General features: G+C 32.4%; 2 protein-coding genes and 1 pseudogene across 2 annotated transcripts; 1 reads left to right on the top strand and 2 right to left on the bottom strand.

The window, feature by feature from the left end:
• The window catches only part of LOC128158154 (tripartite motif-containing protein 2-like), a 275172-nt pseudogene that overhangs the window by 52791 nt on the left and 195607 nt on the right, over nucleotides 1-26774 (top strand).
• LOC128158135 (brain tumor protein-like) lies at nucleotides 3567-6165 on the bottom strand. Its single transcript, XM_052820885.1, has 2 exons — nucleotides 6115-6165; nucleotides 3567-5977 (listed from the first exon to the last, which is right to left on the bottom strand). Exon 2 carries the CDS (start codon nucleotides 5941-5943, stop codon nucleotides 5032-5034), a length of 912 nt encoding a protein of 303 aa, XP_052676845.1. The 5' UTR covers nucleotides 5944-5977; nucleotides 6115-6165; the 3' UTR covers nucleotides 3567-5031.
• On the bottom strand, nucleotides 22936-25280 carry LOC128158130 (uncharacterized). The gene is made up of 2 exons (XM_052820880.1): nucleotides 25193-25280; nucleotides 22936-24980 (listed from the first exon to the last, which is right to left on the bottom strand). The coding sequence occupies exon 2, from the start codon at nucleotides 24447-24449 to the stop codon at nucleotides 23283-23285; it is 1167 nt and encodes a 388-aa protein (XP_052676840.1). The 5' UTR covers nucleotides 24450-24980; nucleotides 25193-25280; the 3' UTR covers nucleotides 22936-23282.

Here is a 26774-nt window from a genome sequence, read left to right as displayed (position 1 = left end):
TATAAGCGGCACACATAACCTCGGACATCGGGTGAGACCTGCACCTGGCTGAACCTGTAAATCAAACTCTGTGTATTTGTTTTCATTTGATGGTCAAATGTCTCTTCTTTTGTCAATAGCCAATGGAAAAATTAATGACTTCAAGGTAATCGGAATCAGTATTTGTTGAAGCACACAATTTAAATGAAAGAAAATTTATTAATTATTTGAACAAAATTAAATGTAAACATAGAAAGAAAACATACTGATCATTTCTATGAATTGCGGGAAGTAAGTTCTTTGGAATCCCGATTATAGATATTTTTACAAGTAATTATTTTAATTATTTAAACCACTGTTAACGGAAAACAAGAGGTCTTAGAAGTAATTAACGCACAGGGATTTGCCTACAATGTACACAGTCATGCAATTAATTTCTATGGGAATCTTTACGTATGGTACTTAATTCAAATAGATCATGATTGTCTATACACTTTACGCCGTTATACATGTACATGTAAGGAGCGCCGGTAATATATACGAAGATTGAGTCAAAAATTTAAATCATTTTTATTTCTTGTTCTTTTCAATACAATGTTAAATTACTTTGGAAAAAAAATCCGAAATAGTAATTACAACTTTCTTTTATGTTTTAATCATTTGAATTTTTTCAGAGGTACATGAATATGTACAGAACATATTTATTTACACGAATGATACGACATAGGAAAAAATTATCGGATGTTTATATAACATTGTTTTCTAACGAATGTGACTAATTTAATTTTAAATATTTTTCCACAGTTTCAATGTAAATAACATCAGATTTATTTACTGTTTGTATTTTTACATCGTATTCTCTGAAACCAATAAAAATATTAATGTTAGAAGAAATATCAAATCCCGCCGAATACTGAAAACCCGATTTCAGTTTGTAATCATACGGATTTTATTTTTGGTATTGACTATTGAGTTACGGTAACATTTTTTCTGGATGATTTTTTTTATTTATTATTTTATGTAGTAAAAGCACCATTCCAATTGTTACACAATTAACATAACAATTGATGACCCAGGGCTATATATGTTCTGGACTGTGTGCGCTGAAGCGACACAAGATTCTCGCACGTGGCGATTGAATTAACACAGACTGACCGAATAAACAAACGGGTGGGAAAGTGAAACAAAATGTCACACATAAGAAGAAGCCACCAAAAATGATTTTCGACAGATCTTGATGTCGTTTCGCCAATCAAAAAAACAAAAATACAGCGCGAGCTCCTGTCAGCGGGGCGGGAGGAGGAGGAGGGGGGGGGCAACAATGAGTTCGCTTCCACAATGAAACGAACATGTAGAAAAACTACAGAAGTGGTTAATATGTGACAGATAGAATCTAATCTAAAGTTGTTTAAAACTCATGTGAATATTCTTTTTAAACAATCATCGAATGCCTCAACTCAGGACATTCTTTTATCGTGCTAGCACCTACCGCAAACATGTAACATGGAACTTTGATTATAATTTGATTTGATTTTTAAACTACCTTATACGCTATCGTATACATCAATGCTTAATCAACTGTACAAGTAAAATAAATCTATCTTTTCACCTTAAACCAATGTAATAGTTGAAAACATAATAAAATATAGTTGTGTCCGTGCAAAATATGAAACATGAACGCGTGATAAGGTACATGCAGAAGATCACGCACCGACCGCGGATCACTTGTCCACTCGCGCCGGATCTCCTCAGCCATGTGCGATGGGTGATCATCATTTAAATGTTTAATATTTAGGGGTTGTTGTTGTTGTTGATTTACAGCATTATTAGTACAGTTTATAAAATATTTTACATTAACAAACCAACCATTAATTTATGTCTGACGATGTTTCCGATTTGGAGTAATATCGTTCATTAATATTCATTTACACTCAAATTTAATTAAAAAAATACAAAATGGACAAACTTTGGTAACATAAAATTAAAAACAGTTCTTGCTATATTAACTCAAACACGTTCATGTGCATGGAAGTGTGCGTCTCGGTGTGCGAATCTTGTGTATTAAATAACCGCTATGTAGTGCAGCCGTGGCTGAGATCCTCGGCCGTGGGCGAACGATAGATTATGTAAAGGTACAACGCACAGACTCGCACAGCTCAGAACCCAGGAAGCTTTGAAAAGATTGCAGTATTATGACCTTATTCTATCAAATAGAAGTTCTTTATTTTAAACTTAAAACCCACAATTGTTCTATGTTTATTATTGCTTCAGATTGAAAATGACATTCCTTTATTAATTAACTGAACGATTTCTTAATTGACACCCAATCGTTTAATCCATAAAAAAATATGTGTAATCAAATCGAAAACAATTCTTGAGTTTGCGGATAAATAAACTCATTTATGAGAGACGCAACTCTCGTGTATTAGATAACCGCTGACCGCTAGGAAGTCCAGCCGCGACAATGGTGACCGATATTCTCGGCCGCGGGCGAGGGAGAGCTTACGTAATGGCACACACACAGCTCTGATTCAAGGTAGATTTTAAATGCATGGAGTTAATAACTAAAATGTAATGCATAGATTTTTTTTAATTCCATATTTTGTGGTTTACTAGAAAAGAAAAACAATGAATTGTTTTCCAAATCCCGTTTTTAAGGATTGTGCATTATAAGAACTTAAGAACAACAATGACTTAAACTCCTAAAATAAAGCACGTATTCTAAAAAAAAAGAATTCTAATGAATTAATGCCGTTTGTATAAACCAGCATACTTTCGGCGGTAACTTTATGCCAGTTGTACGCGCAAAGACTTTCGTTAACTTGTCAAATGAAAACATGTACATGTTAACATGTAAAGCTTTTTACACTCATATTACACAGATCTCATACAAAATAACATTGTAACGACCTTTATGAGATCCCAACAAACAACTTTTCCAACGACAGCCATATCGAAATCCTAACCGTTTTTGAGTTATTAAGCAAACACTTTTAGGGGCCATTGGCCCTTAATTTAAGGGGCCAGCCCTTTTTTATTGGTGTCAAATGAAAGCCCTTGATATTTTGCACAACTTTTATTCCACATGTCTTAACAAAATATTTTTCGTTTAAAAGATATAAAGGAAAACATGTCTAAATTTTTGCACTTTTTTCAATCCTGTTTTTTGACCCCCTACCCTCTCCTAAATAAAAAAACGTAATCTAAAAACAAAAACAGATGTGCACAACTACAATGTGTCTGTTATTCAAATTCGTTAGATTCCCATTCCCTGCTATCATAGTCTCGGAGCCTTTGTCTGGAAACAAAAGGCCCTAAAAAAAATTAAAAGGGGAATAACTCTTTAACGGAAAGGGATTTCTAAATTTTATGAATTGCTTATGATAGTGTTTAGTAAAGTACATTAGCCCTGAAAATTTGAGCAAAAACCGTTCAGAAATGAGCAAGATATGAAGCCTCAAAGTTCGCGTCTAGGAAACAAAAAAAAAAAAGAAAAATCTTAACCCGCACAATAATAGAAAGGTCTTCCGTTGGAAACGGAAGACCTTAATAATTTGATTATAATTTGTTAATGCAATAATGTACTCTTAATGCTTTCTATACCCCTCATCTTTTGTCATTTATCAACCGAGTAAAACTTTACATTACTTTAACTTTTTGTCAATACTATTCATCCGTTCATTTGAAAAGAAGCCACTAAAGACACATTTTGTGCTTCTCAAGTCGGTTTTTACTTGATATCCTCTATTTCAGTTATCCAGATGTAATTCAGATATTCATCACAGACACAAAAGTAAAATTATTCATGCAATAAAATCGCTCCACTGAAAGACCCATGCTAAAAGGTTGACGGGGTGTTTAAATGTCAAATCTTTTCTATGTTATTCTGGTTTTAAATACCCGTTTTCTATTAGCAGTCAGGTGTAACCTAAACCTTTTAATTCTCTCATTTCTTTTTCTTTCTCTTTACACAACACTGCGACAGTAACCAACATCACATGCATATTGAGTAAATATAACATATAGCCAGACCGTCTACAACATTACCTTACACAGCATTAACCCTACACACGTGCACAATACTAAAGCAGTACACAAGGTCACCTAGAGAGAATGTGCATGCTATTATGTAATACTATGCCTAGCCATACCGTTCACAACAATACCTTACACATCATTAATTGTCCTAATTAGGATACTAATCACATAGAGACAACGTGTATATCATTCAATATTTGACTGATTGAAGATGATGTTACTAATTCTTCCATGTATGGGTAATATATAACAGCTGTTAGTATGAGGTAAGTCTATGCTATTCATGTTGCTAAGTTACGATCAATCACAAAATAATCCAAACTTTGATAAATACAGACTTACACGGGCTGACCTCAAACTTCCAAGCAGTTATAGTAACCATGGTAACCTTAATATATTAAAAATTTGGCTGTTCTTTTTGTGACATTTACGATCAATTTTGCAAAACCATCGAAAGCGATTGAAAGTTTCTACCTCTGAGAAAAAAATGTTTGTAATATCAAGAGCCTATGTTATTGGTTTAATCAACCACACTTTATAATTATACAGTTTATTTACTTTTTTTGATTAAATATACACACACAATTTAACATATATTGAATATAATAATTTTACACACTAGGTTTGATGGCACGCAATGTTTGAATTTTAAGTTTCAAATCACCACATTTGGTCTGTTGACAGTGGCATACATATATAAACACAGTTTACATTTAATACATAAAACAATCAGTTGACATACATTATGTAAACACGGTCAGTTACATGTAGTTTGTTCACATACAAGATGTAAAATAGTTTGTTGTCATGTAAACATGCTATCAAAAGTTTTATTTATTTACTTGTAATATTAAGCTGTTTTCAGTTGAGAACTTAATTTAAATGTAATTTAATATCATGAACTATTTGATTTTTATAAAACATGGTTTGTTTCATTTGTAATATGGATTTCCATCACTATTGATACATGTAAATAAATAAACAGATAGTTTAATTATTATAAACACAGTTTGTTTACATGTAATATTGTATTTTCTTCACTTTACCTGTTGTGTACTCAGTCACAAACAGGTTGTCTCTGGTGTCCACACATAAACCACATGGATCCTGTAAATGACAGTTGTCAATGTAGCGGAGGAACTGTCCGTCCTGATCCAGGATGTGGATACGGTAGTTGCTAAGGTCCGCTGTCAGGATGCGACCCTGGCTGTCTGTTGTGATGCCGCGCGGAAAGAATGATCCCTTGGTAGTAGAAGGAGGACCAGTGTAGGTAAACCGGAGTTTCCCGGCCTGATTGACCACCACAACTGCACCGGCGTCACGGTCTGACACACAGATATCTAGGTTCCTGTTCTCACTGACGTATTTAGTTTTATATAATCCACCAGATGAATAGAGAGGTTGTCCTTTGTCGTCGTACTGAATACTTTGTTTCTCTGTGGAGCCAGAGTAACACACAACTTTTGTTTGTTTATGACCATCACTCTCCATGACAACCAGGAGGTCACCAGAGGAGGTGCTACAGACACCGCGAGGTCTCCACCCCCGTAGTCTGGTCACTGTATCTATCCATCTATAGCTAAATTTGTTCACAGTTCTACCAACATAATCAGTAAAAACTAGATCCCCACTCCTTGTCACTGCTATGTCCCCTGGATTGCTCCCTGACCTTGTTATTACTGACTTCAATAGTTTCCCACTGAGGTTGTACCGTCTCATGATTTTGTCATTACCTAACGTCCACATCTCCTTATCACTCAGACAAGCCACTCTGTCTAATAGTCTAAAGTCGGTATTTATTTGTGTGATGATCCGTGGTATATCAATGAGCGGTCTGTCTCGGGGAGAGGACTCTGCACCGGGAGATTCCATGGTGTAGCCATGTTCTTCTGTTTTGGTAGAAGACGCTGACAGAGAACCAAACATGGTCAGACACTTTGATTGGATTTTAAGAGATATTCTGAAGGAACAAAAAATCGATCACTAATAGTTTATCATACTTCGATAAATTATTCAATTATGTTCATATATTTATTAAAGTGCACACGTATACCAATGAAAAAGTAATAAATTCATTTAAGTAATGAAAAAACAAACCTCTACAAAAATCCAACATGGCGATTATGGTATTTTTCTTCCTGGTCTTGTTGACCTTTGTGATCGTCACGTGATTAACTTATATATAGCGAGAGTGGATTTATTTTGGTGGCATGAAATCAAAATATCGCTGATAAAAAAATTCCCGACATTAGTGCGTTTCCGCCCCCGACAGGAGCAAATTTTTTTATCCCTTAAGTAAGATGGTGCGAGATCATTTGAATTTTTGAGAGGTTTTTTTGGGGGGGGCAGGGGCGGGGAGGGGGTGTGAAAAGGCCCAGAGTTGATTTCCAAGCACATGTGTAACTTCGACGTAAAAAGTGCCATGCCTTCCTTCATCAACATGTGTTGTTTGTTTTTAAATGTCGAGGATTTTTCTTAAAAAATTTGTTATGAATATATACAACCTCTATCTAAAGTTTCGCAATTGTGGTGATATTATAGTAAAATTGATATTGACATCTACATATATACGCCTCACTTAATTCATATTTAAGACCCTTAATATGGATATAACATAATATGTTCGTAAATCAACGTTTCAATGTAATAAAAAGAAAATTAACATAGAAAAATATTTCTTAAACTTATCGAAAATATCAAAATTTTAACGTTTGTAAATAAAGTGATTTGAAGAGGAAAAATTAAAGATATGCCAAAACATCCAATCTCAAAATGAATTATTATGCCCATTTTCTCAATTGTCTTTTATTTCCTCTTCCTCAATGGACGTGTGCGAACATTTCACTTTCCATACACTACCTTCTAGCATTTTTAAGTTTGGTCTCCTTCTTATATAAAGCAACAGTAACACACGGAACAGTTTGAACCAAGCACTTATTACGAATTGCGTAGATTTTAGCGCAAAACACAATGTTTTTTGTGCTTTCCGTCTTCGATTTTTAGTCCATTATTCTTTCCGCTCGTCTGTCATTCTGTATACAAAATCTTCTTTATTTAGCTTCTACGAATGACCTTAGAAGTCCTGTATATCTCGCTACATGTATCAGATTCTACGAAAATATTGTATTGTAATAAAAGGTTATCCCAATGATTACTCTTCACGGTAAGTCTGGCGAGCGGAGTGAATGATAACATTCAAACCTTATCACTTTTATTTTCCTTTTTAATTTTACTTAATTCTTCTTCTTTTATCTTTTACTGGTACCAATGGCCACACCTGGTGTCCACTGTTGCTGCACCAGAATCTCTGCATGCTTTTATATATTATTAAGAATAAATCATATATCATGTTGTTGGTAATATTTTATGTCTTCTTTTTTTCCAAAACCACCCCATACTATCGTATTTTAAATTGTTTGTTAAAATTTGTCAAAACGTGACGGAAACAAAAAGTTATGCATACAAATGATGGCAATATCACAGCTTTCAGTTTTATTATCCCATTGATGGATATGACAACCGTAGAATGGACATTTTTTCGGCGTTGCGCACCCGTTTTTATTCTTACCATTGGAAAACCTTGATATATAGTATAAAACAGAGTGGTGGACATCCTCTTACGTGAAATATTAATCTGCTCCCATTATCTTTGTCATTACACGAAGTGGCAGATATATTGGATGTAGTTGTAACAAGATAACTGGAATTATTGAGGTTTCGATGGTTCTGACAGACAACTTACCATATACATATAACAACTATAAGACGGTGTGATTTATCAAAATAATAATACAGCTGTCATTAGAACATAATTTTTCTAGATATTATGTATAGTTTCTTATAAAGTGTGTGTTCGTCAATTCTAAACCTTTAACCCCCTCCTCCTCCCCCCTCCCAAAATAAAAATCCCACACGGTTATTTACTTTCGGAAGACATACGAACTTTAGTTGTATCAGATGTTATTTACCTGAGGACTATAATTGTTAATGATTGAATGAAGGTATTTTGAATTACGATTGTAAAGTTAAGGATTCCCACAGAAAGCCTGTAAAATTTAAAGCTTAACTTAAATTTTAAGTTGGTATGGGATGTATGTCGATATTAATGTGTATTATTAAATATTATTCAGTACCATTGAAATACTTGCACCGGTTTAGAATTTTCAATTTCACAATATTCAACCAAAATATTTAACCAAAAATACGTTTTTAACATTTCTGGAAAGGTATAAATATAAAAAATCACCAGCGGGATTCTAACTTGTGACTTACATATCCGTACTGAACCCACTGCGCTACACTGTAAGATGACAGTTTTTGTAGAAAGAAACTATTTATAAAATTAAACTCAATTTTATTGTTAATTCCGATAAAAATACATCACAACATGGAAGTGTCCTAAAAACCAATATGCAAACATGTCTACATGTACAGACATTTTAATGGAAATATTTTGCAAACAGTATGAGTTGAATTTTTTTTTACCAAATCTGTATCTTTCAGATATATTTTATCTACTGCAAACAAACTTTAATTCGCGATTTACCGAACACAACTAGTTCGCGACGACTAATGTTTGCAAGAAAGTCGTATAAAGACCTAGATTGTTTTAACAACCATACGACACGGATTGGTTCGCGGCGAGAAATATTTGCAACGCCGATGGTCTCGCGAACCTCGCGAAAATTTCTAACTCGCGAATAAATGTTGGTTTACAGTATTCTGCCATTCTCCACATATATACAATTCAATTCAAGTACATGAGTATAATAAGAATCATCAAACCGCAATGTGATTAAAATCAGATCCTTGATCCGCTCCTTTTTTTTATTGTGGCTTCACTTTGTGTAGCGACGATGAACAAGGAGCGGATCGAGGATCTGATTTCAATCAGATTGTATCTAACAGTTGAAAAAGGCGGTAAAATGTAAATTTTTTAAAAAAAAATTCATGTACCTACATGTAAAGACGTTTTTTTTCTTTCATGTACTTGCATGTAAGTACATGAATGTGAATACGAGAAATTAAAATCTGATCGAAATATTCTTACTTTTATTCAAAAAAATAAAAAACTATTTGTAGGACCGTAAAAAAAAACTTCGACATAAGCGGGGTATTCGAGATGATTGTATTTGAGATAGGACCAATTAGGAAAATTTATAATCATATTATATACAGAAAAAAAGCTCGGGACCGCGGCGGCCGACTTTGACATAAGCCGGGATATTTCATTTATGAGATGCCTGAATGTCTGGATGACACAATTTTTAGATTCGAAACAATTTTTTTATCATGGAAAGCAGCCACTCTGGAAAGCAGCTAGCTTAAAATACTGAGCACAATTCAAAACTTTTGAATGCAATGAAAATACTAATTTGCTTTGTATAATTTTCGTTTTAATATCATTATAATCATAAAAAGAGTGGAAGAAAAGCAATGAGGCATTGTCTGACACTAACTCTATTGTCAAATTATCCCAATACTTAACAACATTTATTTAATATTGAATTGTGATTTTGGTAATAAAGAATTGTATTTTCCCTAACATGATTTGGATGCTTTCACATCCATGTTGCATAATCAAAATGATTCAAATGAAAAATCTCTCATCATGATCCAGTAGGTGCTTTGACCTTGATACATGTATATGTATGATAACTAACATACATATAATACTGGGAATGTGGATATCAGGTATCATACATATGCATATCTGAGACACAAGCACCTGTGCATGGTCCTTATCATTAATGGCTATAAAAACAATTAAAACCAAGCTTTCATTTTTTTTTTACATTGAAATAAACTAAGTAAAAAAATCATTCAATTTTCAAAAATTAATTTGACAAAAATTTGTGATCAAAAATACATCACAGCATTTTTATCTTGTATAATTTCTTAGATTACATTACAGAAATGAAACTAAAAAATCTTTGTTTACAATTTGTTTTGATTGGTTGTCATTTCAAATTAGTTCAAAATCAGATCATCACAATCATCATCATCATTTCAGTCTACAGTGCTCTTCGTGTATGACATCACAATAAGGAATCTTGATCTGATAGGAATTGAAGAATGTCATACCATTCGGAGAGCTCCATCCAATTGGGTTTTTTCTCCATTTAGATAAAGATTTTCTTCAATTGCTTGCCACTTTTGTGAAAATTCATCAGGTTTGCCAAGTTTCTTAGGAAAAACATTTATTTGGTGATTTGGTTAGGGCGGCATTGATGTTTTTAAGGCATGGCTGTTAGCAAAAGGATTTCGAATACAAACAGAGGTGAGTTGATTAAAAGAAGGTATAGAAATTTAACTGAACATAAAATCGTTAAAAGGGTTTTGCACAATTTGCACAATGGCATTAATCTAAAATATATCTGAAGCACATTATCAAATCAGTTACATATACTACACAATGTCATTATTTCTTCAGCGACATGACATAATATTGTGTTTAGGCTTAAGCTATACAATGACTCAAGTCATAATATGGCAATTATTAATAACATTATCCAATCAGAGAATAATTTTAATTATAAATTTACCAGTACCAATGATAAAACAATATAATTTCATTTAGATTTATATATTTTTGACCAAAGAGTACCTTAAAAATAATTTTAATTATAATTTGTTAATGCAATATTGTACTCTAATTGCTTTCTATACCCCTCAAATTTTGTTATATATCAACTGAGTCATGCTTTACATCACGTTTATTTTTTTCAATACTATTCATCCGTACATTTCAAAAGAAGCTACTTAAGACACATTTTGTGCTTTTCAAGTCGGTTTTTACTTGATATCTTCTATTTCAGGTCAGATATTCATCACAGACACAAAAGTAAAATAATTCATCCAAGAAAATCGCTCCACTGAAAGACCCATGCTAAAAAGTTGACGAGGTGTTTATATGTCAAATCTTTTCTATGTTACCCTGGTTTTAAATACCCGTTCTCTATTAGCACTCAGGTGTAACCCAAACCTTTTAATTCTCTCATTTTCTTTCTCTTTACACAACACTGCGACAGTAAGCAACATTACCTGCATATTGAGTAAATATAACACATAGCCAGACCGTCTACAACATTACCTTACACAGCATAAACCCTACACATGTGCACGATACTACAGCAGTACACAAGGTCACCTAGAGAGAATGTGCATGCTATTATGTAATACTATTACCTAGCCAGACCGTTTACAACAATACCTTACACATCATTACTTATACTAATTAGTATACTAATCACATTGAGACAACGTGTATATCATTCAATATTACTTTGACTGATTGAAGATGATGTTACCAGTGCACATGTACACTGTGCAGAGCATTTCCTCGACATACTGAACTAACATTACTACTACCTTTACAGACATTACGCATTATTACCCAGACAGACTGTTTTCAAAATGTATTTATATTGAAATAAATCGATAAACTAGTTTCAATATTCAGTTCTCAATGTTACCGATCCCTTGCACCTTTACTCTTCCAAGAACATTTCTCTTTTAGTTGACTAAATTCTGTCGTAGACTTATTGTCCACATTACTCGTTATAAGCAAAATAAAAAAAAAATATTTTACAAACACACAATCCTCGATGACCTGTGAAAGCAAATAAACTAACAAACAATGGCAGATGATGTTAACACAAAGATTTGATTTCATTCGTCGATTATTAATGTAAAATTTCAAACAGTTTGACCGTGAACTACATGTGCCCTTTCGAAATTCAATATTCCTCACGTCTTTTCTTGAAAAATGTACCTCCCCGATTTATTTGTCATTTATAGGAAAGCATGCGTTTAATAGAAAGTAAGATTCAAAGGACACATCTTTGTAAATTACAAGTCAATTTTTTTTTCAAATTTAATATTCTCCATTCCAGGTCAGATACTCATTATAGACATGAACGTAAAAAAAATCAATATAGGAAAATTTCTGCACTGAATGAATTATGCGAACAATTTGAAAAGCTGTTTAAATGTCCTATCTTTTCTATGCTACCTTGAATTTAAATAACCATTTTCTATTAACAGTCAGGTGTAACCACAAACCTATTTTTCTCCTTCTTTTCTATCTTTCTTTACTACACGGCAATAGTAAGCAACCTTACCTGCATATTATGACTATACACAATACTAAATAAACAGACTGTTCACAACAAAATCTTAAACATTAATATCTGCATATTATGATTGTACACAATATTACCTAGACATACTGTCCACAACAAAGTCTTACACAACATTACTTGAATATTATGATTGTACACAATAGTCAATGTATATAGTGATTGTATACAATGTTACCCAAAAAGACTGTCCACAACAAAATCTCGCACAATATTTGAATGCCAAATAGGAACTTTCTAACAGGTCCGAGCGCAGAAAGTCATCTAACATTTTTCATCCTTTTACGTCATTCCCCCACCGCTTAAAGAAAACGTATGTAAATTAACAAAAAAATGCAGACGACTGAGACACCTGAAAAAATTACTACAACGAAGGTACTAGTATATATGGCCCGGTATCTGAAATATTTTAGAAACTTTTTCAATTGTATACAGATATTTTTAATTTTTTGGCAGGAGATCTTAATTATTTCTACAAAATACATTTAATAGGAATAAAGAAGATATTTTAAAGATATTTTAAAGAATGATATTTAGTAAATGTGCATTTATTTGTCATTTATGAAACAATAATACCTGCATATAATGATTGTACACAATTTTACCTAGACTGACTGTTCAAAACAAAATTTTACACAAAATTACCTGCATATTATGAATGTACACAATATTCCCTGAACAGTCTTTTCACAACAAAATCTTGTACAATATTACTAGCATATTATGGTTGTACACAATATTCCCTGTATATTATGATTGTACACGATATTATCCAGACAAACTGTTTACAGCAAAGTGTCGCACAACATTACCTGCATATTATGATTGTACACAATATTACCCAGCCAGACTGTCAACAAAATCTTACACAACATATTATGCATATTATGATTATATTACACAATATCGCCTAAACAGAAAGTTCACAACAAAGTCTCATACATATATCATCCATATTATGATTGTACACAATATTAACCAGCCTGACTGTCCATAACAAAATCTTACATAACATAGCATGCATAATCTGATTATACACAATATTACCTTAATGTACAGTTCACAACAAATCTTATACAACATCACCGCTTTACAGCTGTTATGACTGTCCACAATGTAACCCATATTGTCCACAAATAAACCTTACACAACATCACCTGAATACTATTATTGTACTTAGTATTACTCAGACTGTCCACATCAACACTATATGCATATTATGTACACAGACTGTCCAAGGCTATTATTTCAAGTGCTCCTAAGAACATTCTATTTTTGCTGATATATCAATTATTAATTAATTTCAATTCTATCATTTATATATTGATAAAATATACGTATTATGTATTAAGTAAACTGCTAGCTATATAGTACTGTTATGTCTTCTTTTGTTAATGCATTGTCAGGAACCAATTTTCAACTTATAATGGGGAAAATTCGTGTTTCAGCTGCATCACGAATCCCATCTGATAAAATATAGTTAATTTCTTTCACCTTTTGCTATTGGCATAATACCAAATTGGATGCAAAATAGGACTTTCTAACAGGTCCAAGCTCGAAAGTCATCTGATATTCTTCATCCTTTTACGTCATTCCCCCACCGCTTCATGTTTTTGTAAATTAACAGGTAAAATGATTTTTTCTACTAAATAAAACAATATATCTATTGCATCTTCTTATACGTTATGCAGTAAACAAAACTTTTCTTTACTCGTAACAGACTACTGAGACACCTGAAAAATTTACTTCAACAAAGGTATGTATGGCCCGTTATCTAAAATATCTTATAGACTTTTTCATTTGTATATAGATGTTTTTAATTTTTTTGGCAGGGAATCTTATTCTTTATTTCCATAACACATTAAATAGGGATAAAGAAGATATTTTAAACAACGATATTTAGTAAACGTGCATACTTTGTTCCAAATGCGTGAAATTTACATTTTACAATAGCAACAAATCGTTTTCATTTTGTCAGTTACCGATTTTTCTTTGAGTATCTTCTTGATAGCTAAAATAATTTCACAATTCGCAAGATCAGTTTTAAGAAGTTAGCATTAGCTATTTGTGCTGATATTTGTAATTTGGATTAATAAATAAAAGAAGTGGAATTTGTTTCGGAATCAATATTTGTATCAATGCACTTATCGTTCTAGATCACTCAATATCTTCTTTTCTAAAGCCAAATATACCAAAACTTTAGGTTCTGAGGCCTAAAAATGCAAAAAAGAATGAGACGAATTGTAACTAGTTTTCATTTTTTATAACAATATAATATAATAATTATACATCTCTGAATGAAAGTGAAAAAAAAATACACTTTATAATTAAAGTTAAATGCCTGTATTGTATCTTATTGTAACAATTGACGCATTATCAATAGTTATATATACTAGGTAAATGAATGTCGTTTGTGACACTGTCCATCTATTAGATTAGATTGTTGATTAGAAAGGGTGGATCTAAGTCAATTAAAAGGATATGTTTATGAATAAAACAACTGATGGGACAAGACCGGTTGACATATATCGTGACATTGTTTATCGCCAAAATCTCATCATTTAAGAAATAAACTTCACAAACGTGCGGTTCAGATGAAAACCAATATGAATGATGAAGCGATTTCATACCATGTAAACAATACTAGTTTATAATGGAGAAGGCCATCTTCTTTTCATATATTTCAAAAATGATGCATATATATGAGCACATTGAGAAACATTTGTTCCTTTCAACAATAGATAGGTTTCGATAAAATACTGTGACCAGAAAAATGTTCCTACTTGCGCTTCTGTATTTCAAAGGCCTCAAAATGTGGGGCGGAACTCATAGTCTTTGGAAAATTAATATAAACAATGTACATTTACCATTAATAAAGATGCATCTATTTTAGATAGTGGTTTTAAACAGGACAAACATAGATATTACTGATTAACTGACACATTTTACAGGAATCAAAACTCATAAAACTGATTAAAGGGAAATAACTCAAACAAAGATGACTGATCCTTTTTACATTAGTGAACAAAACGGCAGCTTTGATATTAAGGATTTTTTGACGTTTTATTTTTTTTATTCATAGAAAGATTTGAATCATCCAGTAATCGACAAATATAACTGATGTTGCAGTTGATGTCCTAGGACTTCAATGATGATATATACTTTTAGTTTTTGAAAAAAAAATACTTCCATGTCATGTGTATTTCGATTTCTTTACCATGATGTATAATTTTTGGCATTTTCAGACCCTGTTAGTAAAATTAGCTATAAAGTAAGTACTAACTCATTAAACGAACAATCCCAAAGTTAATGTGGACATTACGACCTTTAATTAGGATGTTTGTAATCTTAAATTATCATAAAGTAGTAATAAAAAAGTTGGTCCTTTGGGGTGTTTCTTCAACATTTTGTGAATTGTAAATTAATTGTCATGCATACTTCTGACAAGTCAAGTAATCATGGTGCAATTAGCATGAAGTCTGCAACGTCAGGAGTGTAATAAAAATGTGCAAGAATTTAGTTTGAACGTATGTTTATTATATTTTCATCTACAAAAAAAATGAAGAATTCATATTATTGTCGCTGAAACATTTAATTTTTTTTTACGTTTAAAACATTTTGGGAAAAGTTTTTTTACTCTATTTTTATCATTCCATTAAAAGCTTCTAAATAGTCCTTCACATAAAATTGGTTGGGCTAAGTAGGAAAAGTGTGTGGATTATGCCCAGGTTCGTTAAGGCTTGTCATGCTTTTAATTGCATTTTTTGTACGCTATACAAAACCTATCTAAGATGCAATACTCCGTGCTGTTGCACAATGTCCATTTTGTATATATTATAGAAAGGAATACACTAGATAAGAATTTTTTGTTTATACCCAATACCTAACATCAAAACTGTAAACCCATAATGCAAGATTAGTAATAGGAAATAAGGTTAAAAATTGAATAGTAATAATTATTATAAAGAATGAAAGATATTGATTTTGGACTGTTTTGAATTTTTTAAATTGTTATATTTACAAACATTCATAATTGCGATATCATTACAACAATATTTGTCATAAAATGAATAAAAATTTCAAAATTAAATCAAAATATCAATATAAATTGCTGAAAGTGCAAACAAATTCGTTTTTGAAATACAACATTGCCAATTTATCAATGTAAGAATATATATTAGCAGTGTCTACATTTCTTAAACGTCACATGTACTTCGACTTCAGATTTTGAATAGTTGAAGTAACCATGGTAGCCTTACTTTATGAAAATGTTCAATCAATGTAACGTCCTGATCGGCATTAATTAGAATTGATGTATTTATACTTACTTTTAATGGATAATGGAAGATGGGTTCAGAGAAAAATGTAATACCAAATATCGGTTATTTCCGCGATGATCTATTTTTCGTTTTTTTTTCCGAAATAAATTTTACATCGCAAAATATTCAATGTGCATAGTTTATATCCGGTATTGTTTGCAACAAAGACTTTTTAAATCGGAACAAATGACTGACACAAATAAAAAATAGTTGCTCTTTTTGACACGCGAAAAATCCAAGATATAACAGTAAAATGCTTTACGGGCTATGGAAGTAGCAATCAATGCAGAATAACAAGCTATTGGCGAAATTTATATTTTATTGCAATGCTCACTTTTTTACTTATCCACATTAAACAGAAAAGAAATCATTTCATCGTTTAATTGCTGTCTGATTTAGCTTTTGATAATGCAAAATTTCTTTTTAGTGGTACATGAATTTCCAACTATTAAATAATATAACAGTTCTTTTTATAATTAATGTAGCTTTCAACCTCTCAGAAAAAAATGTATATTAAGGGAAATGAATTTCTCTAAATCTGTAAATCCTTTTGTAATAAATTTTTGCTGCGGTAATTTTTTTTATTATTTCCATAAACTTATGGTCTTGATATTCTTTAGCGGACCCACATGTTGCACACATACGAATATCACATTGTTCACAGAAAAGTTCACAGAACTTTGATGAATAAATAGATTGTGTCTTTAGGAGTTGAACCCCTTCTTTTAAAATGGCAACACTTTGTGTTCTTTGAGTTGATCTGAGAGATGTTTTCCCACACAGGTTTTACACAGATGTAAGTGACAAATGTTACTGTTCAAAGGGGGTCTAGGGTCTAACAGAGTTGACACCATATTCCATCCTGGGCCCAACGCTGGTACATGCTCAGAAACTTTCATGGGATTTTAAGAGAATTCTGAAAAAAAAGACTAATTGATCATTTTGTTTAGTTATAGATTATCCATTTACTTTCATATAACTTAATTTCATGCATTGTGATATCTTGTAAGTCCATCTAAACACATTCTTTATCAATGTTTTATGCATTTTCTTATTTAAAGAACGATATATGATATGAGTTAAAATTGGCCCCCATAATTCCCCATTTTTTAAAGTGTTAAAAAGTTTTAAAGAGGGCTATTTTAGGCCCTTATCATATATAGTCCTTTCATATTTCTAAAGCTTAAATACGCTTTATCTTTATCACCAGTTACGATTTCTGAAATAGTCTTAGCTGTTGGCATGCTTGGTTATTACGTGATAAACTTATGCACTTTATTGCATCGCCTTACAACTTCCGAAAGTAAAGTAGTTTAATAATCGCCTCAGTTTGAGTATATTCGTGGTTTAGAATCTTTACAAAATTAAAAAGGGATTATTCCTTAATCTTAAAATGAAGTTGACTATATATGTTCTTTTTATTTTCAGTCTTCTTTTAATTTCCATTTATAATTCACTGTGCGTTCAAACTATCTATTTCTTTCTAGCTGTTTATAAGTTCGTTCTCGAATTCTTTTTAAAAATAAAGTCAGAGTAACACTCGAAACAATTTGAAATACGCATTTTTACAGACCCTTAATTAGATGAGAATCACTTCTTTGCCATATCTTTAGCTAGCTGCCCCTTCTCCTGATGATCGACACAATGTTTTCTGCTTTCCGTCTTGTATTTTTGACTTAAATGTCCATATGTAGCTTTTAAATTAAAACTGAAGTTCTGTATTTAATTTTACATTGTGATCAGTGCATTATCAACGATAAATAATGATTTGAGAACATCGACATAAGATGAAATATCTGGGCATGTCTTGCTATCCACGGAAATCTTGTACTGTATATAAAAGATTTAGTCTATCATTATTATTCACATTAAGTTCTGCGGGGGTTGGGGGTGGGAAGGTAAAAAAATTCAAGCATTGATGCTTTTGTTTTCATTTTCATTTTCACCAGTTTTATGTTATCATCTTTAATTGGTACCATGGGTATATTCGGAGTCCATTAAAGATACACCAGAACTGTAAGCTATCTATATTATAGATAGATAAACTTAATGCTTTCTGTTTTCTTTACAAATAGCCTTACAATGCCTCTTTAAAAAAACACAGGTGTACATACAGCTGATGAAAGGTGTTATTTATATCTAAATTTTCAGCTTTAGAATATTTACAAAATTAAAAAGTGATTCCTTAATCTTAAAATGAACTTGACTATTCATTGTGCGTTCTAACAATCTATTACCTTCTAGCTGTTTATAATTTCGCTCTCGAGTTTTTATTTTTAAATAAAGTCAGAGTAACACTCGTAACAATTTCCGTCTTGTATTTTTGACTTAAATGTCCATATGTAGCTTTTGAATTTAAACTGAAGTCCTGTATTTAAATTAACATTGCGATCAGTGCATTATCAACGATAAATAATGATTTGACAACATTGACATAAGATGAAATATCTGGGCATGTCTTGCTATCCACGGAAATCTTGTACTGTATATAAAAGATTTAGTGAATCATTATTATTTACATTAACTTCTGCGGGGGTTGGGGGTGGGAAGGTAAAAAATTCAAGCATTGATGCTTTTGTTTTCATTTTCATTTTCACCAGTTTTATGTCATAGGCACCCATGGGTACATTAAAGATACACCAGAACCGTTGGTTATGAATAGCATACAAAGAGAAACTATCATTTGTGTCCTTAATGCTTTCTGTTTTCTTTACAAAAACCAGCCTTACAACACCTTTTAAAAAAATTTTGATGTACATACAGCTGATGAAAGGTGTTATATATATCTAAATTTTCAGCTTTATTATCTCATTGAAATAGACAACGTTAGAATGGACATTTTACAGCGTTGTGCACTCATATATAGAACCACACATAGTGGTATGTTGTGATACTAAACAGCTTAACGAAATATTATAAGAAAGTAAGTTTCAGAAAGCATTGATATTTTAGGTTTTATGGCTCTTGTAGCGTTGGATAGACTCTCCTCTGAATTCAGCTTTCCTTTATTTTCTTATTTAGATACCAATATTCAAAAACGTTTAAAATACCATTTCGAGATCACCGGTTATTTTTTTTTTAAATAAATACACCTCTACCACCAAAAATTGCGTTAACACTGTTAAATCTTCCTTGTCGTGTTGGCCTTTGCTCATAAGAGGATTAGTTTCCGCCGTTTGCCTCTTATCCTAACAACTTCCGAAAGTGAATTAGTTTTGTAACCGTCATACATAGCCTGCTCTACTTCTACATATAATATTGTATCAAATATGTATGCTGCTATCAGTTAATTTTTTCTCGTTTACTGATTTATCCATATATGCTTAATATATGAGTGGCCCTCTCAGTCTCAAAATGAATTTTTTATCAGTGTTCTTTAAATTTCCTTATTATTGATATATCAGTGTGCGTTTGAATTATATACTATCTTTAAGTATATCTAAAAGTTTTTTTTTTTTGAGCTTCTTTCTAAAAAGTTTCAGTAAAACACACAACAGCTGAAACCACCCACTTATCACCGTCTAAAATTTGTTGACAAATTTTCTGAGCTGTTTTACTTTCCACACACGTCCTGAAGGTAAAATCACAACGTTTTCTGCTTACGGTCTTGCATTTGTAAATTTAACATTAATATGTTTTACGGTGCTACCGTTCTGGTGAGCGCAGCAAGAATTACACATAACGTTATCTTGCATCATTGTCAACCTAGTGTTATTTAGGAATCAACGAACGTCAAAGAATTTTTGAAAGAGTATTGCTCTACAATGAGTATGCCAAAGGTACTGATTTTACTGAATGGTTATGATAAATACATCACAACCCCCTAACCCTCTCCCAGAGAGAGAGAGAGAGAGAGAGAGAGAGAGAGAGAGAGAGAGAGAGAGAGAGAGAGAGAGAGAGAGAGCCCGGGTCCTGTTTGTAGCCCTGTGTAATTTCCCACTTAAATTTAATGGTTTTACTATAAGCAATATCAAATAAATTTTTTAACTGTTTATTTTTTCTCTTAATTCCTTTTTAATTAGTTCAAAATGTCCTAGTTTATTTCCTCCCTAGTCATATACATGTATCTGCCTATTGTACATGCATGCACAAAAAATGGCTTAAAAATGGATCGATATGACAGTTAAGTATGGCTCTTGCTAGTACTAGTATATATTTTTATAATCTCTATAAAAACAAATCATATGTCAATGAGGCAGGTATCAAGCTATACTGAAATAACTAGTACACGCATTACAGATGTTTGATCCACCTCTAAATTTATCGCGGGAAATATAGCGCGAGAGCACTGTGACGTCACCCATGACTTTGATAGTCTTTGTTTACGTATCTCGACTCAATACGAAGTTATGGAAGCATGTAACAAATCTCTTTAAGTCTCGACAAACAATATGCGGTACCCAAAACGTGTCCTCAAACTTTAAAACACCGTAAATTACGAGTTAAAAGTCGGCCATTTTTGGCATAGCACCACGGGTGAAAACATTAGAGAGCATTATGGGACGTAGACAAAAAAATTTGTTTGATGAACTGTAGGTTTAGCTCGTTCTTTTTCCCGCGCACACTGGTTCTTAGAGCTCGCTTCGCTCCCCGGCGCTGCGCGCCGGCGAGCTGCGCTCGCTATAAGTAATTCGTTTTTAATCATAAAATAGTTTGACTACATTTACAACACAAAACATACCTATGAATATTTATCTATCTTTCTACGAACATTTTGTTGTATAGATTTATATAAGTGTTTAAGACGGTCAAGTCCTAAAATGAAACTAACATGCTTTTCTTAATCGGTTTCATTAAATTCCAATTAATAATTAAGTGTATGTGCCTACTATCTATTACTGTTGAAAATGTTGATCAGTTTGTTCTCGAGCATTTTCAATGCCAAAATTTTTTTTTTTGCTTGTCAAAATTTTTTGAATGAGTCTGCCCCCCTCCCCCCCCCACACTTTCAAAAACGATGCTACGTGCCTGTAAAAAGAATAAGTTTCAGAAAGGATAGATATTTTAGGTTTTAGGGCTCTTGTAGTTTCGGATCGACATTCTTCTGAATTCAGCTTTCCTTTTTTCTTATTTAAATACCAATATTCTAAAACGTTTAAAATACTATTTCGTGATCACTAGTTAAAATTGCTAAATAAATACACCTCCATCATCACAAATTGCGTTTACACTGTTTAATCTTCCTTGTCTTGTTGGCCTTTGATCATAATTAGCGCCGTTTGCCTCTTATCCTAACAACTTCCGAAAGTTAAGTAGTTTGATAACCGTCAGGCCTAGCCTCATCTGCTTTTACTTATAAAAATGTATTAAATATGTATGATGCTATCAGTGAATTTTTTGTCGTTTACTGATTTATCCATATATGTTTTAAAGCTTAATATATTAAACGCCCCTTTCAGTCTCAAAATGAATTTTTTTTATCAGTGTTCTTTAATTTTTTTATCATTAATACTTTAGTGTGCGTTTAAATTATATACTATATTTTAGCATATCTAAAAGTTTGTTTTTGAGCTTCTTTCTAAACAGTTAAGTAAGACAAACGACAGTTGAAATCACACACTTATTACCGTTCAAAATTTTGCTCAGTTTGACTTTCCGCACACCCCCTGAAGATAAAAAACACACGACGTTTTCGCTTACGGTCTTGTATTTATAATTTAACATTATGATTAATTCGTTTTTAATCATTAAATATTTTGACTACATTTACTACACAAAATATAACTATGTATATCTATCTATCATCTATCTATCTATCTATCTATCTATCTATCTATCTATCTATCTACGAACATTTTGTTGTATAGATTTATATAAGTGTTTAAGACGGTCAAGTCCTAAATAGACTTACATGCTTTTTTTTTATCGGTTTCATTAAATTCTAATTAATAGTTAAGTGTATGTGCCTACTATCTATTACTGTTTAAAATGTTTATCAGTTCGTTCGCGAGCATTCTATAAAATTACTTTAACATAGCAATAAAATGCTAAATAGACGAAAAAGGTAGCAATCAATGCAAAAATAAATAGGTAAATAACAAGCTGTCGGTATGATATATATTTTGCAATGCTAACTGTCTTCATACCCACATGACATAAAGAGCTTAATAGTGTAGCTGATGCCTGGTAATCATTTGATAATAAAAACATTTCTTTTTTATTGTAGATAGTTTTCCAAACTATAAATAAATGTACCCTCATACATATATATATATATATATATATATATATATATATATATATATATATATGTATATATATATATATATATATATATATATATATATATATATATATATATATATATATATATATATATATATAGTTTGAAGAACTTTTTACCTAGAAATACATGTATGTAATGTCAAGAACCTATGCTATTGATGTAGTCAGAAACACTTCATAATACATGTTGTTTTACATTTTTATTTCATATATACATTTATATGTAACATGTCCATTTTATACATAATACTCAGTTTGATGACATGTAGTGCTGAATTCTTTAAGCAACCACATTTAGTCTTCTAAAAGTCACATCCAAGATATAAATAAAGTCTATTGACACATCATGAGTGAACACAGTCATATAGTTTTTTTTAATATATAAGATGTAAAACATTCACTTCGAATACGTTATTTCTTAATGTTCAGCACATGTCACTTGAAGCATTTTATTTAAATGCAATGTAATATAGCAAACCTTTATCATAAAACTTATAAATCTGTAATATTTAATTTTTCAGACTAATATTCCTCTTAAATAATAAACCAGAAGAGTTTGAGCATAATGAACACAGTCTGTTTATACGTAATATTGTATTTTCTTCACTTTACCTGTTCTCTTCTCGGCTACAAACAGGTTGTCTCTGGTGTCTATACATAAATCGTATGCAGTGTATAAATCACAGTTTTCAATGTAGCGGAGGAACTGTCCGTCCTGATCCAGGATGTGGATACAGTAGTTGTTACCGTCTGCTGTCAGGATCAGACATTGGCTGTCTGTAGTGATTCCGATAGGATCAAATGATTTCTTAGTTGTAGAATGAGGACCGGTATATGTAAATCGAAGTTTTCCGGCCTGATTGACCACCACTACTGCACAGGCTCCATTGTCTGACACACAGATATCTAGGTTCCTGTTTTCGCTGATATATTTTGTGTCGTAACCAGATGAATAGAGAGGTTGTCCTTTATCATCGAACTGAATACTTTGTTTCTTTTTAGAGCCAGAATATCGCACAACTTTTGTTGGTTTATCATCACCACACTCCATGATAACCAGGAGGTCACCAGAGGAGGTACTACAGATATTGAGAGGTATCCACCTCTGAAGTCTAATCAATGTCTTTACCTTTTCATTATTAACAATGTTTACAGTTTTCTCATCGTAATCAGTATAAACTAGATCCCCACTTCTTTTCACTGCTATGTCCCATGGCTCGTTCCCTGACTTGGTTTGGACTGACTTCTTTCTTTCTCCCCGGAGGTTGTAGAGTCTCATCATTTTGTCAGCACCACACGTCCATATATCTTCATTGTTCAGACAAGACACACTGCGTAGTCTTAATGCTCCATATTCTGTGTTTATGCGTGTGATGATCCGTGGTACATCAATGATCGGTCCGTCCGAGGGAGAGGACTCAGCACCGGGAGATTCCATTGAGTAATCAAGTTCTTCTGTTTTGATAGATGACGCTGACAGAGAACCAAATTGTTGATAAAGCTGTTCTTTGTTGATCTTCTGAGGGGTAAAACTTGGAAAGGACACTGTGAGTTTAGGAGGCAATCTTCTGATTTCATCGTTTCTGGATTCGTAGGAAGAGACACGGCTGACATCACTGGAGTCCAGTAACGTCTTCAGTTCGGCAATCGTCTGTGTGATTTCAGAAATGGTGTGTTTAATTTCATCTCCCTGTTGATATAGGACAGCCAGGTGTTTGGTGTCCATTTCCTCCACTTTAGATTTCATGTTTCTGATAATGGTGTTTATTTCTCTGTGCAACTCTTCTCCATGTTTGTCGATTTCTGTTGTCAATTTCTGTGAGTTTTCATTCAGAGCAGCTTTCTAGACTGGGATAATGGATGCAATCTTTTGATATTTAGGATAGATCGATTTCTCTAGTTCTTGTAAATCTTTTTGAATGATTTCTTTCTTGTTGTTAATGTCTTTAGTGATTTCAATAAATTTATGGCCGCTGTGTTCTTCAGAGGAAGCACATGCTGCACAAATAGGAATGTTACATTGTTCACAGTGAAGATCACATAATTTTGTGGAATGTTTTTGACATTTAGGAGAAGAACCCCTCTTTTCAAATGGCACCACTTTGTGTTCTTTGGATAGATCAGAGAGATGTTCCCCCACACAGGCTTTACACAGATGTATGTGACAAATGTCACAGTACATAGGGGGAACCGGGGTCTCACAGAGATGGCATCGCAACACGTTCTGGGCCCAACGCTCGTCCATGCTCACATACTTTGATGAAATTTTAATAGAATTCTAGAAAGAAAAATTGATCAGCTAGTTCAGTAATAAATTTTCAATTAATTTTATTGAAACATAATTGTTGGAATTGCAATATTTTGCAAGTGCATATGAATAGTTTGTCCTACTAATAACGTAATCTATGAATTTTTTACTAATTTTTAGTTTCTTGAAAAAACAGATAAAATACTAATTCTTGATCACTAAATACTTATTTCAAAACAAACCTTAATTATCCAAAATGGCGATTACGATGCTTCATCTTCCTGGTTTTGTTCGCTTATGATCATAACGTTAAAACTTCTAACCTTTGCCTCATCCCTTCCCAAAGTGAAGTAGTTTAATTGCTGCTTTAAATATCCTTCTCTTATTCTAGTACAAATGTCCGTGTTCCAAGTTCATAAAAATGTGTAATTTTTTGTTTTTTTTATTTTGCAGTTTTACTACACTGTGAGCATATTGTAGTTCTTCTAAGGATAACGCCACATTTCTAATCTGAAAATGAACTATTCTACAACTAGTAGACCAAATGTTCTCGAACAATTAGAGGTCTTTCCACCTCATTGTTGTTTACGTTTGTTGCAATATGAGTAATAAAACATTTTCTCTGCGTAACTTATAAAAAAACAAAAAACTTGAATATGGTATTTTTGGGGGGTTTGACCTTGACTTTTGACCTTTATGTCACATTGACTGGTAAAGGTCAGCATTTAGTTTAAATAGGTTTGATGACCCTACGATGTAAGGTTCAAAAGATGTTAGTGTTTTTAACAAACTTAAGAAACTTTCAGGGGCGATAACTGCTAAAAAGGGTACTCAGGGCCTTTCGGTTTGATAAACTCAAGAACCCTAAAAGAGCACTGAATACATTAGTAAATGTTTCAAATCTCTATCTCTAACGGTTTTTGAGAAATAGCGATAGCAAGATTTTTGTACAAAAGAGGCAATAACTCTATAATTGTTTTAAGGTAGGGGCCAAGGGTTATATTTTTTAAATGTCTCAAGTCCTACTAAATTCCTGAAAAGTTTTTCTGTACCATCCTAAACAAAAGAGATCTAAAAACTCATTAATTAACAGATTTTCCAATTGACCTTGACCTTTGACCTTTTAAGTCATTTTGTTCGGCCAAGGTAGACGTTTTCATCCAAAGTGGTCCAAAGTATCTATGACAAATAATAAAAAAGTTGGAAGTAATTTTTTAAACATTTAAATACTTTCAGGGGCGATAACTACTAGAAGGGGGCCTCATATCCTTTCGGTATGTATAGATTGAAGAATCCTCTAAGTGTACTGAAGACATTGGTAAAAGTTTCAAGTCTCTATCTCTTTTCGTTTCAGAGGAGTAGCGATAACAACTATTTCGAACAATAGGGGTAATAACTCTATAATTGTTTCAAGGTAGGAGCCAAGGGGCTATATTTTAATATGTCTTAAGATGTCCTGCTACATCCATGAAAAAGATTTTCCCTAACACCCTAAACAAAAGTGATATCAAAACTCATTAATTAACAGATTTCCAAATGACCTTGACCTTTGACTGTATGACAAATAGTAAATAAGTTGAAATTGATTTTATAGAAATTTAAATACTTTGGGGCAATAACTACTAAAAGGGGGCCTCTGATCCTTTCGGTATAAATAGATTGAAGAACCTCTAAGTGTACTGATGATATTGGTAAAAGTTTCAAGTCTCTATCTCTTATACTTTCAGAGGAGTAGCGATAACATGCTTTTAGTACACAAGGGCAAAAACTTTGTAAGTTCTGGGAGATTTCAAGCAAAGGTTCATTTGGTACCTTAACTTTTAA

This window comes from Crassostrea angulata, chromosome 8 (assembly GCF_025612915.1).
Source record: "Crassostrea angulata isolate pt1a10 chromosome 8, ASM2561291v2, whole genome shotgun sequence".
Taxonomy (NCBI): Eukaryota; Metazoa; Mollusca; class Bivalvia; order Ostreida; family Ostreidae; genus Magallana; species Magallana angulata.
The sequence above is the reverse complement of the archived record's forward strand: the minus strand, read 5'-3'. Positions and strand labels throughout refer to the sequence as shown.

Excerpts from the sequence above, each read along its gene's own strand:
- LOC128158135 (XM_052820885.1), bottom strand. The coding sequence starts at position 5,943 with ATGTTTGGTTCTCTGTCAGCGTCTTCTACCAAAACAGAAGAACATGGC.
- LOC128158130 (XM_052820880.1), bottom strand. The coding sequence starts at position 24,449 with ATGAAATCTAAAGTGGAGGAAATGGACACCAAACACCTGGCTGTCCTA.